This window comes from Oncorhynchus masou, chromosome 11 (genome assembly GCF_036934945.1).
Source record: "Oncorhynchus masou masou isolate Uvic2021 chromosome 11, UVic_Omas_1.1, whole genome shotgun sequence".
Classification (NCBI taxonomy): domain Eukaryota; kingdom Metazoa; phylum Chordata; class Actinopteri; order Salmoniformes; family Salmonidae; genus Oncorhynchus; species Oncorhynchus masou.
The window spans coordinates 33,896,010-33,916,649 of record NC_088222.1 but is presented as its reverse complement, the minus strand read 5'-3'; the positions used below and the strand labels follow the sequence as shown (position 1 = coordinate 33,916,649).

The 20,640-nt window shown below is 40.8% G+C and overlaps 1 protein-coding gene across 2 annotated transcripts; it reads right to left on the bottom strand.

Moving 5' to 3' along the window:
* Nucleotides 1-304: 304 nt before the first annotated feature.
* On the bottom strand, nt 305-11,083 carry LOC135548578 (protein BTG3-like). 2 transcript variants are annotated; one of them, XM_064978328.1, is made up of 6 exons: nt 10,966-11,083; nt 10,147-10,356; nt 9,821-9,958; nt 9,490-9,558; nt 1,123-1,306; nt 305-993 (listed from the first exon to the last, which is right to left on the bottom strand). In XM_064978328.1, exons 2-6 carry the CDS (start codon nt 10,320-10,322, stop codon nt 778-780), a joined length of 783 nt encoding a protein of 260 aa, XP_064834400.1. In that variant the 5' UTR covers nt 10,323-10,356; nt 10,966-11,083; the 3' UTR covers nt 305-777. The 2 variants fall into 2 exon arrangements, with proteins under 2 accessions (XP_064834400.1, XP_064834401.1); XM_064978329.1 differs by lacking the exon at nt 9,490-9,558.
* Between the last annotated feature and the right edge of the window lie 9,557 nt (nt 11,084-20,640).

Sequence of the window (20,640 nt, the reverse complement as noted above, 5' to 3'; positions counted from 1 at the left end):
TGCGTTCACAACACTGGACAGCTTTCTAATCAATGGTTATAGAAATAGTACATTTACTGAACTTTGAAAACACAGAACAAGACAAGTTAAAGTTATAAAATATAGTTGTGAAAAGCTTTACAATGTAGGTCTATAATGACAGTGCACACATTTGATCAGAACATCTGAATTCAACAGGTGTAATACAAATATGTACATTATTTGTCTGCCATAGACAATCGTATTGTATTTACTGTAAGCCTATGGGATGAAGGCAACAAGCATTCAAATTACACTGCAGTAAAATATAAAAACAGCAACAGTATGATTTGAAAATTTGTTTAATGTCTCATAATTTAAGAGGTTGGCACAATTCATGAGTAAACTGAATAAATAAATTCTCAGAACATAACTGATGGACAGTACAGTAGGTAACATACAATTATCCATCAAATATAAATACAGTACATATATCTTCATAGCTATAAAATACAAATTCCAATATTCCTTCTCCATTACAACTGTAGATTCCTTTACTCACACGATTACGAATGATCTAAAGTGCAAAGAGTTAATGTTCTTATCAAAAAGAATTAAACAAATTCAAGAGTTTCCAGAGTGACTATTAAACTACTAAAATAGTTTTTAAAAATGTGGTCAGTCATGTTAGTGAATTTTAGTTTGCCCTCTCATGCTCCTCCAACAAGAACTATATTGCTTGCTCTAGTGGACACCCTTTCACAGCTCAGGGAACCTGGAACAGGCTAACACTAACAGCAACACTTGCTACGGTGGTCCCTAACAGTGAGCCAGGCCTGGAGTGCCACCCCAGTATCCATGCCACCTTCTGTGGCCAGGTGGGGCCCAGTCGTTGTGTCTGAAGGGCTGGGTGGGTCTACCTTGAGTTCTGAAGTCATAGTGAGGAGGACGTGGAGGTCCATTATGTCCTTTACCCGGCCACATCTTCTGCTTGGGCACTGGAGGACGCCACAAAGGAGTAGCTGGGTAGATCACCTTTGAACAGTAAAACATTGGTCAATTTCAATTAGATTTCCCCCATTGTCTGAATACCTCCTTGGTCGGCTCTGACAACTGTATGGAACACGAAATTGTTGCAAGCTCTATGTTCGTTACTGGTTGTACCTGGTATTTATGGCGATTTTGAGGGAAGGTAGGGGGAGGACGGGTTTCCCTGAGGCCACTATCCTCGTCTGAGGAGGAACAGGAGTGGTAGTCAGACGTTACCCTCTCGACAGCGCTGGTCACATCCTCTTTGTCATCACCAGAGAAACTAGCAACAGTGAAAGCAAGGTTTCTCTCTCCATATCTGCACGAGGAAAAGAAGCCAACGAGACAATTCTTTGTCACTGAATGTATATCAACAATTTAGTGCCTCGACTGGTGACCCAGAGGGATTGAACATGAATGGTGTAGTTAAGAGGTAAACAATGGAACAAAGGCTTCAAAAATGACTCAGGATTGTACAGACAGTGGCAAGTCAAATTCAAGGACTTAAGTACATTTTGAAGCACTAATATTTATTTAAGGACCATAAATTTGTAGTAGTTCCTATTAAGCAGTTGTTTCTGGGTCGTGGAAAAAGTGGTGGAAAAGTACTCCATTGTCATACTGGAGTAAAAAAGTTAAGATACCGTAATATAAAATGACTCGTAAAAGTGAAAGTCACGCAGTAAAATATTACTTGTGTAAAATCCTTAAGTATACTTAAAACCAAATACTTAAGCATCAAAAGTATAATCCATTTCAAATTCCTTATATTAAAACAAACCAGAGGGCACAAATATATTTTTTAATTGATGAATAGCCAGGGGCACACGCCAACACTCAGACATAAATTTAGAAACCAAGCATGTGTTTAGTGAGTCCGCCAGAGCAGAGGCAGTAGATGACCAGGGATGTTCTGTTTAGTGAGTCCGCCAGAGCAGAGGCAGTAGATGACCAGGGATGTTCTCTGTTTAGTGAGTCCGCCAGAGCAGAGGCAGTAGATGACCAGGGATGTTCTCTGTTTAGTGAGTCCGCCAGAGCAGAGGCAGTAGATGACCAGGGATGTTCTGTTTAGTGAGTCCGCCAGAGCAGAGGCAGTAGGGATGACCAGGGATGTTCTCTGTTTAGTGAGTCCGCCAGAGCAGAGGCAGTAGGGATGACCAGGGATGTTCTCTGTTTAGTGAGTCCGCCAGAGCAGAGGCAGTAGATGACCAGGGATGTTCTCTGTTTAGTGAGTCCGCCAGAGCAGAGGCAGTAGATGACCAGGGATGTTCTCCTGATAGGTACGTGAATTGGACCATTTGTCAAAACAGGTGTCAGGGAAAATGTATGGAGTAAAAAAGTACATTTTATTTTGGAATATAGTGAAGTAAAAGATGGCAGAAATATAAACAGAAAAGTACAGATACTCCCCAAAACTACATTAAAGTATTTTTACTTAAGAAATTTACACCACTGATGCCATGTAACATTGTTTAATTGATATCACAATATGTGAATCATTTTATTTATAAAACTGTAGCAGCAATAATTTGAAGTCACAAATTGCTGAAGAGGTGAGAGGTGTCGGGTTTGTGCCAGACAGTGTCTTCCTTGATGGCCAAAAAGATCAAATTTTAGTCACGTCTGACCAGAGTACCTTCTATATATTTGGGGACTCTCCCACATGGCTTCTGGCGAACACCAAGCGTGTTTACTTTTTTTTCCCCCTGACCACTCTTCTGTAGGAGGTGAGGGCCCTCGGAGTGTGGTGTCAGGAAAATAACCTCACACTCAACATCAACAAAACTAAGGAGAGGATTGTGGACTTCAGGAAACAGCAGAGGGAACACCCCCCTATCCACATCGATGGAACAGTAGTGGAGAGGGTAGTAAGTGAAGTTCCTCGGCGTACACAATCACAGACAAACTGAATTGGTCCACTCACACAAACAGCATTGTGAAGAAGGTGCAGCAGCGCCTCTTCAACCTCAGGAGGCTGAAGAAATTCGGCTTGTCACCAAAAGAACTCAAACTTCTACAGATGCACAATCGAGAGCATCCTGGCGGTCTGTATCACCGCCTGGTACGGCAACTGCTCCGCCCACAACCGTAAGGCTCTCCAGAGGGTAGTGAGGTCTGCACAACGCATCACCGGGGGCAAACTACCTGCCCTCCAGGATACCTACACCACCCGATGTTACAGGAAGGCCATAAAGATCATCAAGGACAACAACCACCCGAGCCACTGCCTGTTCACCCCGCTATCATCCAGAAGGCGAGGTCAGTACAGGTGCATCAAAGCTGGGACCGAGAGACTGAAAAACAGCTTCTATCTCAAGGCCATCAGACTGTTAAACAGTCACCACTAACATTGAGTGGCTGCTGCCAACACACCGACTCAACTCCAGCCACTTTAATAATGGGAAATTATGTAAAATATATCACTAGCCACTTTAAACAATGCTACCTAATATGTTTACATACCCTACATTATTCATCTCATCTATATATCATCTACTGCATCTTTATGTAATACATGTATCACTAGCCACTTTAACTATGCCACTTTGTTTACATACTCATCTCATATGTATATACTGTACTCGATACCATCTACTGTATCTTGCCTATGCTGCTCTGTACCATCACTCATTCATATATCTTTATGTACATATTCTTTATCCCCTTACACTTGTGTGTTTAAGACAGTTTTGGAATTGTTAGATTACTTGTTGGTTATTACTGCATTGTCGGAACTAGAAGCACAAGCATTTTGCTACACTTGCATTAACATCTGCTAACCATTTGTATGTGACAAATAAAATTTGATTTGTAAAACCCAGCTCTATGGAGTGTACGGCTTAGTGGTCCTATGGATAGATACTCTAATCTCAGTTGTGGAGCTTTGCAGCTCCTTCAAGCTTATCTTTGGTCTCATTGTTGGCTCTCTGATTAATGCCCTCCTTGCCTGGTCTGTGAGTTTTGGTGGGTGGCCCCCTCTTGGCATGTTTGTTGTGGTGCTATATTTCGTTTTTATAAAAACTCAGCTGTGGGGATGTTCAAAGTTTCAGTTTTTATATTACTCAACCCTGATCTGTACTTCTCCACAACTTTGTCCCTGACCTGTTTGGAGAGCTCCCTGGTCTTCATGGTGCCCCTTGCTTGTTGTTGGTGTTACAGACTCTGGTACGTTTCAGAACAGTGACACACACACACACACACACACACATACTGAGATCATGTGACACTTAAAGGGGGGGGTGGCTAACATTTTGTGTTTGTTTCTATCACAAGATTAGGAGTATTTTGTATGTCCATTACATGAAATCCAAATAATATCCATTTAAATTGCAGGTTGTAATGCAAGAAAATAGGAAAAACACCAAGGGGGATGAATACTGTAACTGTATTCCAGTATTTGAATTTCAGAGTGCCAAATTCAAGTACTTTAAGCACCTCAAGCACCTTGTGCGAACACTGTAGGATAAGTGTCAGCCATCACTTCCTTTACAGCTGTGAATTTAATGCATGTCGGTGTTCTGCAGGACTTTCTGCTTTCGACTGCTTGTACAAATGTTATTAGGTTTGGCAAAACCTCTGTTTTCTACCCAACGATGTCCACAAAACTTTAGGGAAAACTGAGAAGCCTGTGATTTGTCACAAAATAATCCCGTCTTGCAGGGACATCATTCATCAGTCAAATGCATTTCAAAACGCTTTGTGGACACTGCAAGGAACATGGTCCAATATCAATTAGCTCTAAGTCTGTCTTCTGAATTCTCCGTAAAAACCTAACATTTGGTCCATCCATCGAAATGTATAGGGGGTGAGACATGTTAAGTTTATCTGTCTACTCTGGAGAGACCGTCCTTAAATTGTGCCATGTCCCTTGAAGGATGAGTCCAGGTAGTGTGTGGTAACCTTGTTGGTCGTGCGGGGTCTAAATACATTACGTGGACATCTTTCAGCTGAACTGTTTTTTTCTTCAACAATTCGTCAAAAAGCAGCACATAACCATCGTTTTTCAGCAACTTGTCCAGGAGGTGGTGCCGAAAGTAAGGCGCAAGACCATGATTGATCACGTAGGCAGTTCTCCTCCGTACAGGCATATGAATTGGCATTAGCACTGTCAGGAAACATCCAGGGGAAAATTGTGGCATTGTCCTCTGCACTTTTGCAGGAGTAGTGGGCGACACGTCATTGTCCATAGGATCTCTGCGCATCATGAATCATTGTTTCGGACCCATGAAGAGAGCTTTGAACTCAGGTGGAGGATTCTGAAAGCAATACAATTCTACTCATGGTAGGTTGTATTTGTAATGGAATATCCCTTTACTTGACATTCATACTGAGTGCACAAAACATTAAGGCCACCTGTTTCCATGACATAGAATGACCAGATGATTCCAAGTGAAAGCTATGATCCCTTATTGATGGAACTTGTTAAATCCACTTCAAAATCAGTGTAGATGAATGGGATTTTTATACCCTGAAACAATTGAGACATGGAGTGCATATGTGTGCCTTTCAGAGTATGAACAGGCAAGAGAAAATATGTACAATTGAAGTTAGAAGTTTACATACACTTAGGTTGGAGTCATTAAAACTCATTTTTCAACCAGTCCACATATTTCTTGTTAACAAACTATAGCTTTGGCAAGTCGGTTAGGACATCTACTTTTTGCACGACAAGTCATTTTTCTAACAATGGTTTACAGATTATTTCACTGTATCACAAGTCCAGCGGGTCAGAAGTCTACATACCCTAAGTTGACAGTGCCTCTAAACAGCTTGGAAAATTCCAGAAAATGATGTCATGGCTTTAGAAGCTTCTGATAGGCCAATTGACATCATTTGAGGTGTGCCTGTGGATGTATTTCAAGGTCTACCTACAAACTCAGTTCCTCTTTGCTTGACATGGGAAAATCAAAAGAAATCAGCCAAGACCTCAGAAGGAAAAAACATGTTTTAAACGGTAGACCTCCACAAGTCTGGTTCATCCTTGGGAGCAATTTACAAACGCCTGAAGGTACCACGTTCATCTGTACAAACAATAGTATACAAGCATAAACACCATGGGAAGACGCAGTCGTCATAGGGCTCAGGAAGGAGATGCGCTCTGTCGCCTGGAAACGAACCCACTGATGCGAAAAAATGCAAATCAATCCCAGAACAGCAGCAAAAGACCTTGTGAAGATGCTGGAGGAAACAGGTACAAAAGTATCTATATCCACAGTAAAACGAGTCCTATATCGACAACCTGAAAGGCCGCTCAGAAGGAAGAAGCCACTGCTCCAAAGCCGCCATAAAAGCCAGACCACGGATTGCAACTGCACATGGGGACAAAGATTGTACTTTTTAGAGAAATGTCCTCTGGTCTGATGAAACAAAAATAGAACTGTTTGGCGATAATGATCGCCATTATGTTTGGAGGAAAAAGGGGGAGGCTTGCAAGCCGAAGAACACCATCTCAACCATGAAGCACGGGGATGGCAGCATCATGTTGTGGGGGTGCTTTGCTGCAGGAGGGACTGTTGCACTTCACAAAATAGATGGCATCATGAGGTAGGAAAATTATGTGGATATATTGAAGCAACATCTCATCTCAACACAGTCAGGAAGTTAAAGCTTGGTCGCAAAGGGGTCTTCCAAATGGACAATGATCCCAAGCACACTTCCAAAGTTGTGGCAAAATGGCTTAATTAAGATGGGGCTACAGGTTCCCAACTGGGAACACCCCCCCCCCTTCAGCCCAAACGGTGGCGCAGGGAAAGCAAAAATATTCTTAAAAATATTTAACCTCCACACATTAACAAGTCCAATAGCTTAAATGAAAGATAAACACCTTGTTCATCTACCCAGCATGTCAGAATTTTAAAATGTTTTACAGCGAAAACATAGCACATATTTATGTTAAACCACCACTAGGAAAACATACAATATGTAGCCACATGGCTATGCAAAATAGCACAATCACGAACGCAGGATTGCAGAAAATAATTCACTAACCTTTTGAAAATCTTCATCAGATGACAGTAATAGCACATGTTACACAGTACATTTGTTTTTTTCAATAATATGCAATTTATATCCATAAATCTCCATTTACATTGAGCCATGTTCAAAAAAATGCAGCAGAAATGACCGGAGAAATTATAAATATCTCCGGCAGCTAACGCCAGATAACAGCAATAAACATCATAAACTTTGACTAAATATACATGTTCTACATATATTTAGAAAGATACACTTCTTAATGCAAACGCTGTGTTACATTTATTTTTAACGTTACAGAATTCGTTCACTACTCAATAATCTGAGACGGCGCTCAGCCATTAGCATTATTTCTCTACTATGTTGGATTCGACAAAAATACAATTTTATAACAAATATTCCCTTACCTTTGATGGTCTTCGACAAGAATGTCGTGGAAGGAGTTATACTTACCTAATATAACGTTTGGTTGCTGTTGGTGTGTCTTTGTATTAGCAAACGCTAACATCTTCAGGTGAATTACCCCAAAAAGGACTTCTGATCACGAAAATTGCGCATCAAAACTTCAAATTTACATATTATATGTCGACTAAACTGGTCAAACTAAGTGCAAAATCAAGCTTTAGGATGTTTTTAACGTACAAAACAATTGGCGATTAAATCAAACATAACGAACTCTCTTCAAGCAAGCTGGAAAAAAAGACCCTTTTCACAGAGCGCGCACCTGAAAACTCGTGACACCTCAGTATTTTGCCCGCCAAGCAGTCAAAGCTCGTGCTATTTTCTCCATTCCACGTCTCATTGAAAGACGAGAGCGCGCTGAAGAAATAGAAACTGTTCCCAGATCCGTAGCTGGTTGGGAAGGGTGGGGGCGATGACGTCAAAGTTGGAGCAACATTCTTAGGAGAGAGAGAGAGTTTGGGAGAATGGCTGCCCTGTGAGTTCTGCTTTACATACAGACATAATTCAAACGGTTTTAGAAGCTTTAGAGTGTTTTCTATTCAATAATAATTATATGCATATATTAGCAATTTGACAGTTTTTTTTAAAGTTTACTTTGGGCACACAATTCATCCAAAGGGGGCAGTATTTCCCCGAGCCCCATCAGGTTTTAAGGACAACAAAGTCAAGGTATTGGAGTGGCCGTCACAAAGCCCCGACCTCATTCCTATAGAACATGTATGGGTAGAACTGAAAGTGTGCGAGCAAGGAGGCCTACAAACCTTACTCAGTTACACCAGCTCTGTCAATAGGAATGTGCCAAAATTCACCCAACTTATTGTGGGAGGCTTGTGGAAGGCTACCCGAAACGTTTGACCCAAGTTAAACAATTTAAAGGCAATGCTACTAAATACTAACTGATTGTATGTAAATATCTGACCCACTGGGAATGTGAAGAAAGAAATAAAAGCTGAAATAAATCACTACTATTATTCTGACATTTCAGATTTTTAAAATAAAACAGGGAATTTTACTAGGATTAAATGTCAGGAACTGTGAAAAACTGAGTTTAAATGTATTTGACGAAGGTGTATGTAAACTTCTGACTTCAACTGTAAGTGCCTTTGAAACGGGTTTGGTAGTGCAACTCAATATTAGGAAGATGCCCTTAATGTTTTGTACACTCAGTGTATATCCAACTACCTCTTACATTTATTATTCAACCCTTAAACACATAGCCTATGCTACATACATTTTAAATGTCCCCTTCAAACCAATGCCTGTAGCTATATTACCTTAGAACAGACATTAAACAACCAAATAGAACAATGGTAATTAAAACCATTTATCTTTAAACAATGTATTAAATGTCTAACGTTATAGCTTGCCATTAGGTGCAGCTGTGGAAACTACTTTCAGAAACAATGCTGCTGAATCATGATGCTAGTTCATTAGTCAGCAGATCTTGGCTGGCTTTGATGGAAAAAATGTACTGTTCTGCATCCAGAAATTAACAGCGGTAGAGTTTGCAAGCTAACTAGCTAGCCAAATGTTTGCAAACAGACTACTCAATGCTAGTTAGCTCACTATTTTAGCCAAGTTGGCTAACATCATTGTGCACAAAAATCATTCAACACTCAATATCCCAGATCAACAGCCTTGAACGAGGCATAGATAAAGTGCTATAGTTACCTAGCTGTAATACTACAGCTTCAGGTCACATAGTTTTATTAGCTAACTAGCTAGCTGGTAAACTCTAGCCTGCTAACGTCAGCTAGTAGGCTAGCTAGCTCTTTCATTATTCAAATGTAGCTAACAGAAGTCATTCACATTTGAAACGGGTTTTTTTTTGCCGGTTAGTCTGGTTGTGCTGTTGCTGCTGAAGCTCTGGAGGTTGTTGCAAAGAAAAAGTCACAATGTAGAACTGATGCCAGCCCGGGCTGCAGCTTTACGTCTTTCCCCCTTCATGTAGCTCTTCGGGGCAGATTCACCCATGCTCACAATGTCAACATCTTTGATGCATTTTTTACACCTTGCATGATGCGGGTTGGTTGGGTCTGGCAAAGCCCATTCATAATGGTTCTGTACCTTCCTGGTTGAGTGGCAGTGTGAGTGGTATGAGCACTCACCTGGCAACATGAGCACAAATCACGTGAGCTAAAAAAAAAAAACCGTCTGGAAATTAATTCTTAAGACCAATACATGTAATTTTATTTATATTAACATATTTTAAGATTTCCTGCTCTCCTCATTTTTATTCAAGTACCAACTTGAGAAAATGTCTGATTAAAATGTCTGATTTTCAAGGTATTCCAGTCCTTGAATTTCAGAGTACTTCGAGGACCTTGTGCGAACCCTGAGACTGCCCATCTCCCAAAGTGTACACTCCCTCCAGCCAATACTTTTAAATAAGACTGACCTGCAGCACACCTCCCCTGGATCCACCCACAGGGTGAGTTCTCTGGGCAGGCCAAGGTCCTTGTATTGAACCCCACTCTCCTGGCAGGCCCGCAGCAGCTCTGGATCCTCCCTCTGCAACCTGTTCACCCGAATACACCTGCAAAGTAGTAGAGTATGCAATAGACCTTCAATAACTCCAATCATACAAATCGCTGCATATCCAAAACATACCCTATTCTTCATAGGGCATGATGCCCTAAACTAGAGGTTGATAAAGCTACTGATATGGTAATCAAGATAGGGGGAGCAAGGCCACAGACAGGCATCTGATTCATAGTCAGTTACCTGAAGGCCTGTCCTTTGCTGGGGTTGTCAGGATACCAATGCCCCCTGAACTTCTCCTGCAGGGCAACAGTCAACCGCTCCACAAACAAATCCACTTTCTGGGTATCCAACCTTTCTACCTTCTTGATCAGTCTTTTCAGGAAAAACACCACTGCTGCAATCTCTTTCTTCATCATGTTTCACTGATGTGCTGTAACGATGGTCGAACTTCTGGAAATATGAGGAATAGTAGCACAAATTGAATAGAAACAGTAAACTCACAAACAAGTTAATAGCCTAGAAACAGCCGTTTCATCCATCAATTAATCTCCAAAATCCATGAACTATGTAGCAAGCAAAGCCTACCTAGCAACGCAAAACAAGCTGACAAGAACTCGTTGAAAGTAAATACTCAGCTAATTTAGTGTGTTAACCATTGTTGAATCCAAACGACATTCCTGCCTGGCGGGACATTTTCCAGAAAGGCGCGCTGTGACGCATTATTTCCGTTTAGCCATGTGACTGCCAATCATTCATAGCTGGCTAACTCAGTGTTAGCCAACAACAAAACCCAGACAAAAACGTAAAAACTATATACATAACCGATGTTAATATTAATTGCAGGTGTTTATATTAATTGCAGATGTTTGTGACAAAACTTTTCAAGTGAAGTAACCTTAACGTCATCCCAGTTAGGTACTGTAGCTCAAGAGAAACAGTAAAAAAACATGCTATTAATAATAAATTATTCGGGCAACTAGCTCAGTAAACTTTGTAAACTACACATCAAAACATGTTATTTGATTATCCAAAATAACAATTAAAATGCCATCATATTACCGTAATTGCTGTTCATCACCATATGGAAAACTGTTGCCAGTTGAGCTCATGAAAGTCTGAACCTCCGCATGAGAGCATAACCTGCCCCAGGAAGCGGTGCGCGCGTTTTCTGGACTAGCCCTACGTCACGGTCGTCACTAGTTATTACAGTCACAGAGTCATAATGGTGGCTAAACCCCGCCTATTTCTACAATGTCTCTTTTTATTATGATTTACAAACCAGACTGCAACCAAACTGATAACATTATGCCTAACCTTAACCTTAAATTAAAACAAAAAAGCACGTTTTTGTTTTAATGAATTTTTACGATATAGCCTATTATTTACTTTGTGGATGTGGTAACATGTGACGATCGACGTCATCCCCATTGAGCAACGCGACTAAAATGACTGACTTGAAATCATCCTTCAGCTACAAAATAAAGTTAATAAAGAATGTAAATGGGGATGTAATAATGTTGTTTGAAACTATGAAAAAGCGTACTATATTTTAACTGCTCCAAAATTACACGGCGCTTCCTTATTAGTACACGTCCTATACGAAGCAAAATACAACTGCAAAAGGTGAAATACATTTATTTATTTATATCCACAGGGGGATGCTCAACCTTCATCTAAATCGGCCTGAATGTATCAAATCAGAGTGGGTTGAACCCTTGTCGAAGACTGTACTTAGTTTGGATTATGAGTTATCAAAAAAGGTTTAGAGGGCTCCAGTTCCTCGAGATCATATATTGAGTGTCTCGGTTTCGGACACATTTGTACTCGGGCTTGACTCGATCTCGGGACAGTCAGGACTCGTAATTTCTTCCCAAGACCAGCCGAGTAAAAAACTCATAATTAATTCAATTCAATTCAAGGGGCTGTATTGGCATGGGAAACATGTGTTAACATTGCCAAAGCAAGTGAGGTAGATAATATACAAAAGTGAAATAAACAATCAAAATGAACAGTAAACATTACACATACAGAAGTTTCAACACAATAAAGACGTTACAAATGTCACATATAGATATATACAGTGTTGTAACAATGTACAAATGGTTAAAGTACACAAGGGAAAATAAATAAGCATAAATATGGGTTGTATTTACAATGGTGTTTGTTCTTCACTGGTTGCCCTTTTCTTGTGGCAACAGGTCACAAATCTTGCTGCTGTGATGGCACACTGTGGAATTTCACCCAGTAGATATGGGAGTTTATCAAAATTGGATTTGTTTTCAAATTCTTTGTGAATCTGTGTAATCTGAGGGAAATATGTCTCTCTAATATGGTCATACATTGGGCAGGAGGTTAGGAAGTGCAGCTCAGTTTCCACCTCATTTTGTGGGCAGTGAGCACATAGCCTGTCTTCTCTTGAGAGCCATGGCTGCCTACGGTGGCCTTTCTCAATAGCAAGGCTATGCTCACTGAGTCTGTACATAGTCAAAGCTTTCCTTAAGTTTGGGTCAGTCACAGTGGTCAGGTATTCTGTAACTGTGTACTCTCTGTTTAAGGCCAAATAGCATTCTAGTTTGCTCTGTTTTTTTGTTAATTCTTTCCAATATGTCAAGTAATTATCTTTTTGTTTTCTCATGATTTGGTTGGGTCTAATTGTGCTGTTGTCCTGGGGCTCTGTGGAGTGTGTTTGTGAACAGAGCCCTAGGACCAGCTTGCTTAGGGGACTCTTCTCCAGGTTCATCTCTCTGTAGGTGATGGCTTTGTTATGGAAGGTTTGGGAATTGCTTCCTTTTAGGTGGTTGTAGAATTTAATGACTTTTTTTCTGGATTTTGATCATTAGTGGGTATCGGCCTAATTCTGCTCTGCATGCATTATTTGGTGTTCTACGTTGTACTCAGAGGATATTTTTGCAGAATTCTGCATGCAGAGTCTGAATTTGGTGTCTTGGTTGATGAGCGGACTCCAGACCTCAAAACTATAACGGGCAATGGGCTCTATGACTGATTCAAGTATTTTTAGCCAGATCCTAATTGGTATGTTGAAATTTGTGTTCCTTTTGATGGCATAGAATGCCCTTCTTGCCTTGTCTCTCAGATCGTTCACAGCTTTGTGGAAGTTACCTGTGGCGCTGATGTTTAGGCCAAGGTATGTATAGTTTTTTGTGTGCTCGAGGGCAACAGTGTCTAGATGGAATTTGTATTTGTGGTCCTGGCAACTGAACCTTTTTTGGAACACCATTATTTTGGTCTTACTGAGATTTACTGTCAGGGCCCAGGTCTGTGCAAAAGATCTAGGTGCTGCTGTAGGCCCTCCTTGGTTGGTGACAGAAGCACCAGATCATCAGCAAACAGTAGGCATCCCTGGCTCACCCCATGACCCTGTGTGAAGAAATGTGTGTGTTTTTTGCCAATTTTAACCACACACTTGTTGTTTGTGTACATGGATTTTATAATGTCATGTGTTTTACCCCCAACACCACTTTCTATCAATTTGTATAGCAGACCCTCATGCCAAATTGAGTCGAAGGCTTTTTTGAAATCAAGACTTTGCCTTTGTTTTGGTTTGTTTGGATGTCAATTACGGTGTGTAGGGTGAATACATGGTCTGTTGTACGGTAATTTGGTAAAAAGCCAATTTGACATTTGCTCAGTACATTGTTTTCATTGAGGAAATGTACGAGTCTGCTGTTACTGATAATGCAGAGGATTTTCCCAAGGTTACTGTTGACGCATATTCCACGGTAGTTATTGGGGTCAAATTTGTCTCCACTTTTGTGGATTGGGGTGATCAGTCCTTGGTTCCAAATATTGGGGAAGATGCCAGAGTTTAGGATGATGTTAAAGAGGTTTAGAATAGCCAATTGGAATTTGTTATCTGTATATTTGATCATTTCAATAAGGATACCATCAACACCACAGGACTTTTTGGGTTGGAGGGTTTTTATTTTGTCCTGTAACTCATTCAAGGTAATTGGAGAATCCAGTGGGTTCTGGTAGTCTTTAATAGTTTATTCTAGGATTTGTATTTGATCATGTATATGTTTTTGCTCTTTATGCTTTGTTATAGAGCCAAAAAGTTTGGAGAAGTGGTTTACCCATACACCTCCATTTTGGATAGATCATTCTTCGTGTTGCTTAGAGTTTTCCAATTTTCCCAGAAGTGGTTAGAGTCTATGGATTCTTCAATTACATTGAGCTGATTTCTGACGTGCTGTTCCTTCTTTTTCCGTTGTGTATTTCTGTATTGTTTCAGTGATTCACCATAGTGAACGCGTAGACTCAGGTTTTCCGGGTCTCTATGTTTTTGGTTGGACAGATTTCTCAATTTCTTTCTTAGATTTTTGCATTCTTCATCAAACCATTTGTCATTGTTGTTCATTTTCTTCGGTTTTGTATTTGAGCTTTTTAGATTTGATAGGGAAGCTAATTATCAGTCTCCATTCAGTTAGCGTATGAAACCTCTTCGCCAGACCGTATATGCACTCCTTTCTTAAAATATAATTTTAATATCCATTGGGCAGTTGCAGCGGAGGCAAAATCGAAATTGGGGAGGAAAAAAATAAACATGATCTTAACAGCCGTTATATATTTTGTAGACATGTTTGCGAGGTGGCGAACCTATAGGCCTTCAGTGTGTGACAGGTTCGTGATTCTGAAAGGACAGCAACCGTAATACCAGCGCACTCATGTAGGAGAGCACTTTTTTTTTAAACACGAAGGGTGTAATGTAGGGTTTGCGCAGGTATAAACCTTATACCCACTTTTGTTTTAGTGGCCATTGTGTTTAGTCCATTCTTATTCCCTATTGATGCGTATCAAAGTATGTCGTGGAGGTATACGATTTATCAATTATGTAGTTCAACAGAGAAATCATGCACAAAGTAGCCTACACAATTGCAAAGCACGTGAAATATATTCACATGCGCGCCGCACACATAGCCTAGTATGCAAACCAGGTATTGAAAAAGTTAAAGTGAAGTGTTGGTTAGTAAACTATTAGTGATGAGCAATTTTCGTCATGTCCTGTTTGCATCAGTGTCATAGAAATGGTTGGATATGACAAGTCCACCCAGTCAGATTAAGATCAAATCAAACGTTATTTGTCACATGCACCGAATACAAGAAGTGTAGACCTTGCTGTGAAATGCTTACTTACAAGCCCTTAACCAACAGTGCAGTTCAAGAAGAGTTAAGAAAATATTTACCAAATAAGCTCAAGTAAAAAAAACAAATTAAAAGTAATACAATAATGAGGCTACATAGGGGGGTACAAGGCTTAGTTGAGGTCATTTGTATAATATGTAGGTAGGGTGAAGTGACTATGCGTAGAAAAACAGTGAGTAGCAGCAGTGTACAAAACAAAAGCCTAAAAGGCCAGCATCCTAGAGTCGCCTCTTCACTGTTGACGTTGACTGGTGTTTTGTGCGTACTATTTAATGAAGCTGCCAGTTGTGGACTTGCGAGTTGTCTGTTTCTCAAACTAGACACTCTAATGTACTAGCCCTCTTGCTCAATTGTGCACTGGGGCCTCCCACTCCTCTTTCTAGTCTGGTTAGAGCCAGTTTGCAATGTTCTGTGAAGCGAGTAGTACACAACGTTGTACGAGATCTTCAGTTTCTTGGAAATGTCTCGCATGGAATAGCCTTCATTTCTCAGAACAAGAGTAGACTGACAAGTTTCAGAAGAAAGTTCTTTGTTTCTGGCCATTTTGAGCCTGTAATCGAACGAACAAATGCTGAAGCTTCAGATACTCAACTAGTCTAAAGAAGGCCAGTTTTATTGCTTCTTTAAAATCAGCACAGTACAACAGTTTTCATCTGTGCTAACATACTTCAAAAGGGTTTCTAATGATCAAGCCTTTTAAAATGATAAACTTGGATTAGCTAACACAACATGCCATTGGAACACAGGAGTGGTGGTTGCTGATAATGGGCTTCTGTACGCCTATGTAGATATTCCATTAAAAGAATCAGCCGTTTCCAGCTACAATAGTAATTAACAACATTAACAAAGTCTACACTGCATTTCTGATCAATTTGATGTGATTTTAATGGACAAAAATGTGCTTTTCTTTCAAAAATACGTACATTTCTAAGTGACCCCAAACATGTGAATGGTAGTGTAGGTATTACAGACTCAGTCAGGGAGAGGTTGAAAATGTCAATGAAGTCTCTTTGCCAGTTGGTCCACGCATGCTTTGAGTACACGTCCTGGTAATCCATCTGGGCCCGCGGCTTTGTGAATGTTGACCTGTTTAAAGGTCTTGCTCGTATCGGCTACCAAGAGTGTTATCACACAGTTATCCAGAACAGCTGGTGCTCTCGTGCATGCTTCAGTGTTGCTTGCCTTGAAGTGAGCATAAAGGCATTTAGCTCGTCTTGTAGGCTCGCGTCACTGGGCAGCTCGCGTCTGGGTTTCCCTTTGTGTCCGTAATAGTTTTCAAGCCCTGCCACATCTGACGAGCGTCAGATCCAGTGTAGTATAATTCAATCTTAATCCTGTATTGATGTGGTTTAAGCATTGTTGTGGATTTAGACCATCCATTTTTTGCTCTCAAAATAAAATGATCTCAAATCAAATTTATTTATAAAGCCCTTCTTATATCAGCTGATATCTCAAAGTGCTGTACAGAAACCCAGCCTAAAACCCCAAACAGTAAGCAATGCAGGTGTAGAAGCTCAGTGGCTCGGAAAAACTCCCAAGAAAGGCCAGAACCTAGGAAAAAACCTAGAGAAGAACCAGGCTATGAGGGGTTGCCAGTCCTCTTCTGGCTGTGCCGGGTGGAGATTATAACAGAACATGGTCAAGATGTTCAAATGTTCATAGATGACCAGCAGGGTCAAATAATAATAATCACAGTGGTTGTCGAGGGTGCAACAGGTCAGCACCTCAGGGGTAAATGTCAGTTGGCTTTTCATAGCCGATCATTCAGAGTATCTCTACCACTCCTGCTGTCTCTAGAGAGTTGAAAACAGTAGTTCTAGGACAGGTAGCACGTCCGGTAAACAGGTCAGCAGCATGGCCAGGTGGACTGGGGACAGCAAGGAGTCATTAGGACAGGTAGTCCTGAGGCATGGTCCTAGGGCTCAGGTCCTCAGAGAGAGAGAGAGAGAAAGAAAGAAAGAAAAGAAAGAATTAGAGAAAGCATACTTAAATTCATACAGGCATCGGATAAGACAGGAGAAATACAGACGGACTCTATCCCCCCGACACAAGCTACTGCAGCATAAAAGCTGAGACAGGAGGGGTCGGGAGACCAACTTACCATCCTGAGACAAGGCCGAGTGTAGCCCACAAAGATCTCTTCCACGGCACAACCCAAGGAGAGGTGCCAATCCACACAGGAAGATCACATCAGTGACTCAACCCACTCAAGTGACGCACCCCTCCTAGGTACGGCATGGAAGAGCACCAGTAAGCCAGTGACACAGCCCCTGTAATAGAGGCAGAGAAACCCAGTGGAGAGAGGGGAACCGGCCAGGCAGAGACAGCAAGTGTGGTTCATTGCTCCAGTGCCTTTCCGTTCACCTTCCCACTCCAGGGCCAGACTACACTCAATCATAGGACCTACTGGAGAGATGAGTCTTCAGTAAATACTTAAAGGTTGAGACCGAGTCTGAGTCTCTCACATTGGTAGGCAGACCATTCCATACAAATGGAGCTCTATAAGAGAAAGCCCTGCCTCCAGCTGTTTGCTTATAAATTCTAGGGACAGTTAGGAGGCCTGCGTCTTGTGACCGTAGCGTACGTGTAGGTATGTATGGCAGGACCAAATCGGAAAGATAGGTAGGAGCAAGCCCATGTAATGTTTTGTAGGTTAGCAGGAAAACCTTGAAATCAGCCCATGCCTTAACAGGAAGTCAATGTAGAGAGGCTAGCACTGGAGTAATATGAACAGATATTTTGGTTCTAGTCGAGATTCTAGCAGCCGTGTTTAGCACTAACTGAAGTTTGTTTAGTGCTTTATCTGGGTAGCCGGAAAGTTGAGCATTGTAGTAGTCTAACCTAGAAGTGACAAAAGCATGGATAAATTTTTCTGCATCATTTTTGGACAGAAAGTGTAAGATTTTTGCAATGTTACGTAGGTGGAAAAAAGCTGTCCTTGAAACAGTCTTGATATGTACGTCAAAAGAGAGATCAGGATCCAGAGTAACGCTGAGGTCCTTCAGTTTTATTTGAGACGACTGTACAACCATCAAGATTAATTGTCAGATTCAACAGAAGATCTCTTTGTTTCTTGGGACCTAGAACAAGCATCTCTGTTTTTTCTGAGTTTAAAAGTAGAACATTTGCAGCCATCCACTTCCTTATGTCTGAAACACAGACTTCCAGCAAGGTCAATTTTGGGGCTTCACCATGTTTCATCGAAATGTACAGCTGTGTGTCATTCGCATAGCAGTGAAAGTTAACATTATGTTTCCGAATGACATCACCAAGAGATAAAATATATAATGAAAACAACAGTGGTCCTAAAACGGAACCTTGAGGAACTCCGAAATTTACAGTTGATTTGTCAGAGGACAAACCATCCACAGAGACAAACTAATAACTTTCCAACAGATAAGATCTAAACCAGGTCAGAACTTGTCCGTGTAGACCAAAAGAATGTGGTGATCGATGGTATCAAAAGCAGCACGAGGACAGATGCAGAGCTATCTAATTGAAAGTGATACAGATTAATACAAATAGTGGAATCATTCCATAATGGAATAATAAATCATGCTACGAGTTTGGAATGTTCTTATATACAGTGCCTTGCGAAAGTATTCGGCCCCCTTGAACTTTGCGACCTTTTGCCATATTTCAGGCTTCAAACATAAAGATATAAAACTGTATTTTTTTGTGAAGAATCAACAACAAGTGGGACACAATCATGAAGTGGAACGACATTTATTGGATATTTCAAACTTTTTTAACAAATCAAAAACTGAAAAAATTGGGCGTGCAAAATTATTCAGCCCCCTTAAGTTAATACTTTGTAGCGCCACCTTTTGCTGCGATTACAGCTGTAAGTCGCTTGGGGTATGTCTCTATCAGTTTTGCACATCGAGAGACGGAAAGTTTTTCCCATTCCTCCTTGCAAAACAGCTCGAGCTCAGTGAGGTTGGATGGAGAGCATTTGTGAACAGCAGTTTTCAGTTCTTTCAACAGATTCTCGATTGGATTCAGGTCTGGACTTTGACTTGGCCATTCTAACACCTTGATATGCTTATTTTTGAACCATTCCATTGTAGATTTTGCTTTATGTTTTGGATCATTGTTTTGTTGGAAGACAAATCTCTGTCCCAGTCTCAGGTCTTTTGCAGACTCCATCATGTTTTCTTCCAGAATGGTCCTGTATTTGGCTCCATCCATCTTCCCATCAATTTTAACCATCTTCCCTGTCCCTGCTGAAGAAAAGCAGGCCCAAACCATGATGCTGCCACCGCCATGTTTGACGTTTTGCATTGTTGCCAAAAAGTTCAATTTTGGTTTCATCTGACCAGAGCACCTTCTTCCACATGTTTGGTGTGTCTCCCAGGTGGCTTGTGGCAAACTTTAAACAACACTTTTTATGGATATCTTTAAGAAATGGCTTTCTTCTTGCCACTCTTCCATAAAGGCCAGATTTGTGCAATATACGACTGATTGTTGTCCTATGGACAGAGTCTCCCACCTCAGCTGTAGATCTCTGTAGTTCATCCAGAGTGATCATGGGCCTCTTGGCTGCATCTCTGATCAGTCTTCTCCTTGTATGAGCTGAAAGTTTAGAGGGACGGCCAGGTCTTGGTAGATTTGCAGTGGTCTGATACTCCTTCCATTTCAATATTATCGCTTGCACAGTGCTCCTTGGGATGTTTAAAGCTTGGGAAATCTTTTTGTATCCAAATCCGGCTTTAAACTTCTTCACAACAGTATCTCGGACCTGCCTGGTGTGTTCCTTGTTCTTCATGATGCTCTCTGCGCTTTTAACGGACCTCTGAGACTATCACAGTGCAGGTGCATTTATAGGGAGACTTGATTACACACAGGTGGATTGTATTTATCATCATTAGTCATTTAGGTCAACATTGGATCATTCAGAGATCCTCACTGAACTTCTGGAGAGAGTTTGCTGCACTGAAAGTAAATGGGCTGAATAATTTTGCACGCCCAATTTTTCAGTTTTTGATTTGTTAAAAAAGTTTGAAATATCCAATAAATGCCGTTCCACTTCATGATTGTGTCCCACTTGTTGTTGATTCTTCACAAAAAAATACAGTTTTATATCTTTATGTTTGAAGCCTGAAATGTGGCAAAAGGTCGCAAAGTTCAAGGGGGCCGAATACTTTCGCAAGGCACTGTAAATGCACCAAAAGACAATTTGTTAATTTGATAAAAATCAGACTTTAGAATTGCATTGGGGGAATACTTATTTCACTGTACATCCTTACCTATGGATTGTGGATCAATGACATGGGGTATCAGTCTACTCAGTGACACCCAGAGAACATTAGTGTCATAGCTCGTATTTTGGGACTCTGAAACCACTGTGAATTGAGCCACATTTATTATACCAGTCAACCTACTAAGTGTATTGAACACTATTCCAGAGGAAAAACAATACAACCTGGATGTTTTGGAGCCTGATAACTCTGAGGACGACTTTGGGAAAAAAGCACTTTGGTACTGAGTAGACTGATATCCCATTTCATTGATCCCCAATCCTTAGGTAAGGCTGTACAGTGCAAAATCAATGTCAATACGCACAATAGG

Bases quoted from the DNA above. Each gene is read 5' to 3' on its own strand.
- LOC135548578 (XM_064978328.1), bottom strand. From the start codon at position 10,322: ATGATGAAGAAAGAGATTGCAGCAGTGGTGTTTTTCCTGAAAAGACTG. The intron at 1,307-9,489 runs GTACAGAACCAT...TTCCTCGTGCAG, and splicing joins ACTGCCACTCAACCAGGAAG to ATATGGAGAGAGAAACCTTG. The intron at 994-1,122 runs GTACAACCAGTA...TACTGTTCAAAG, and splicing joins AAAATCGCCATAAATACCAG to GTGATCTACCCAGCTACTCC.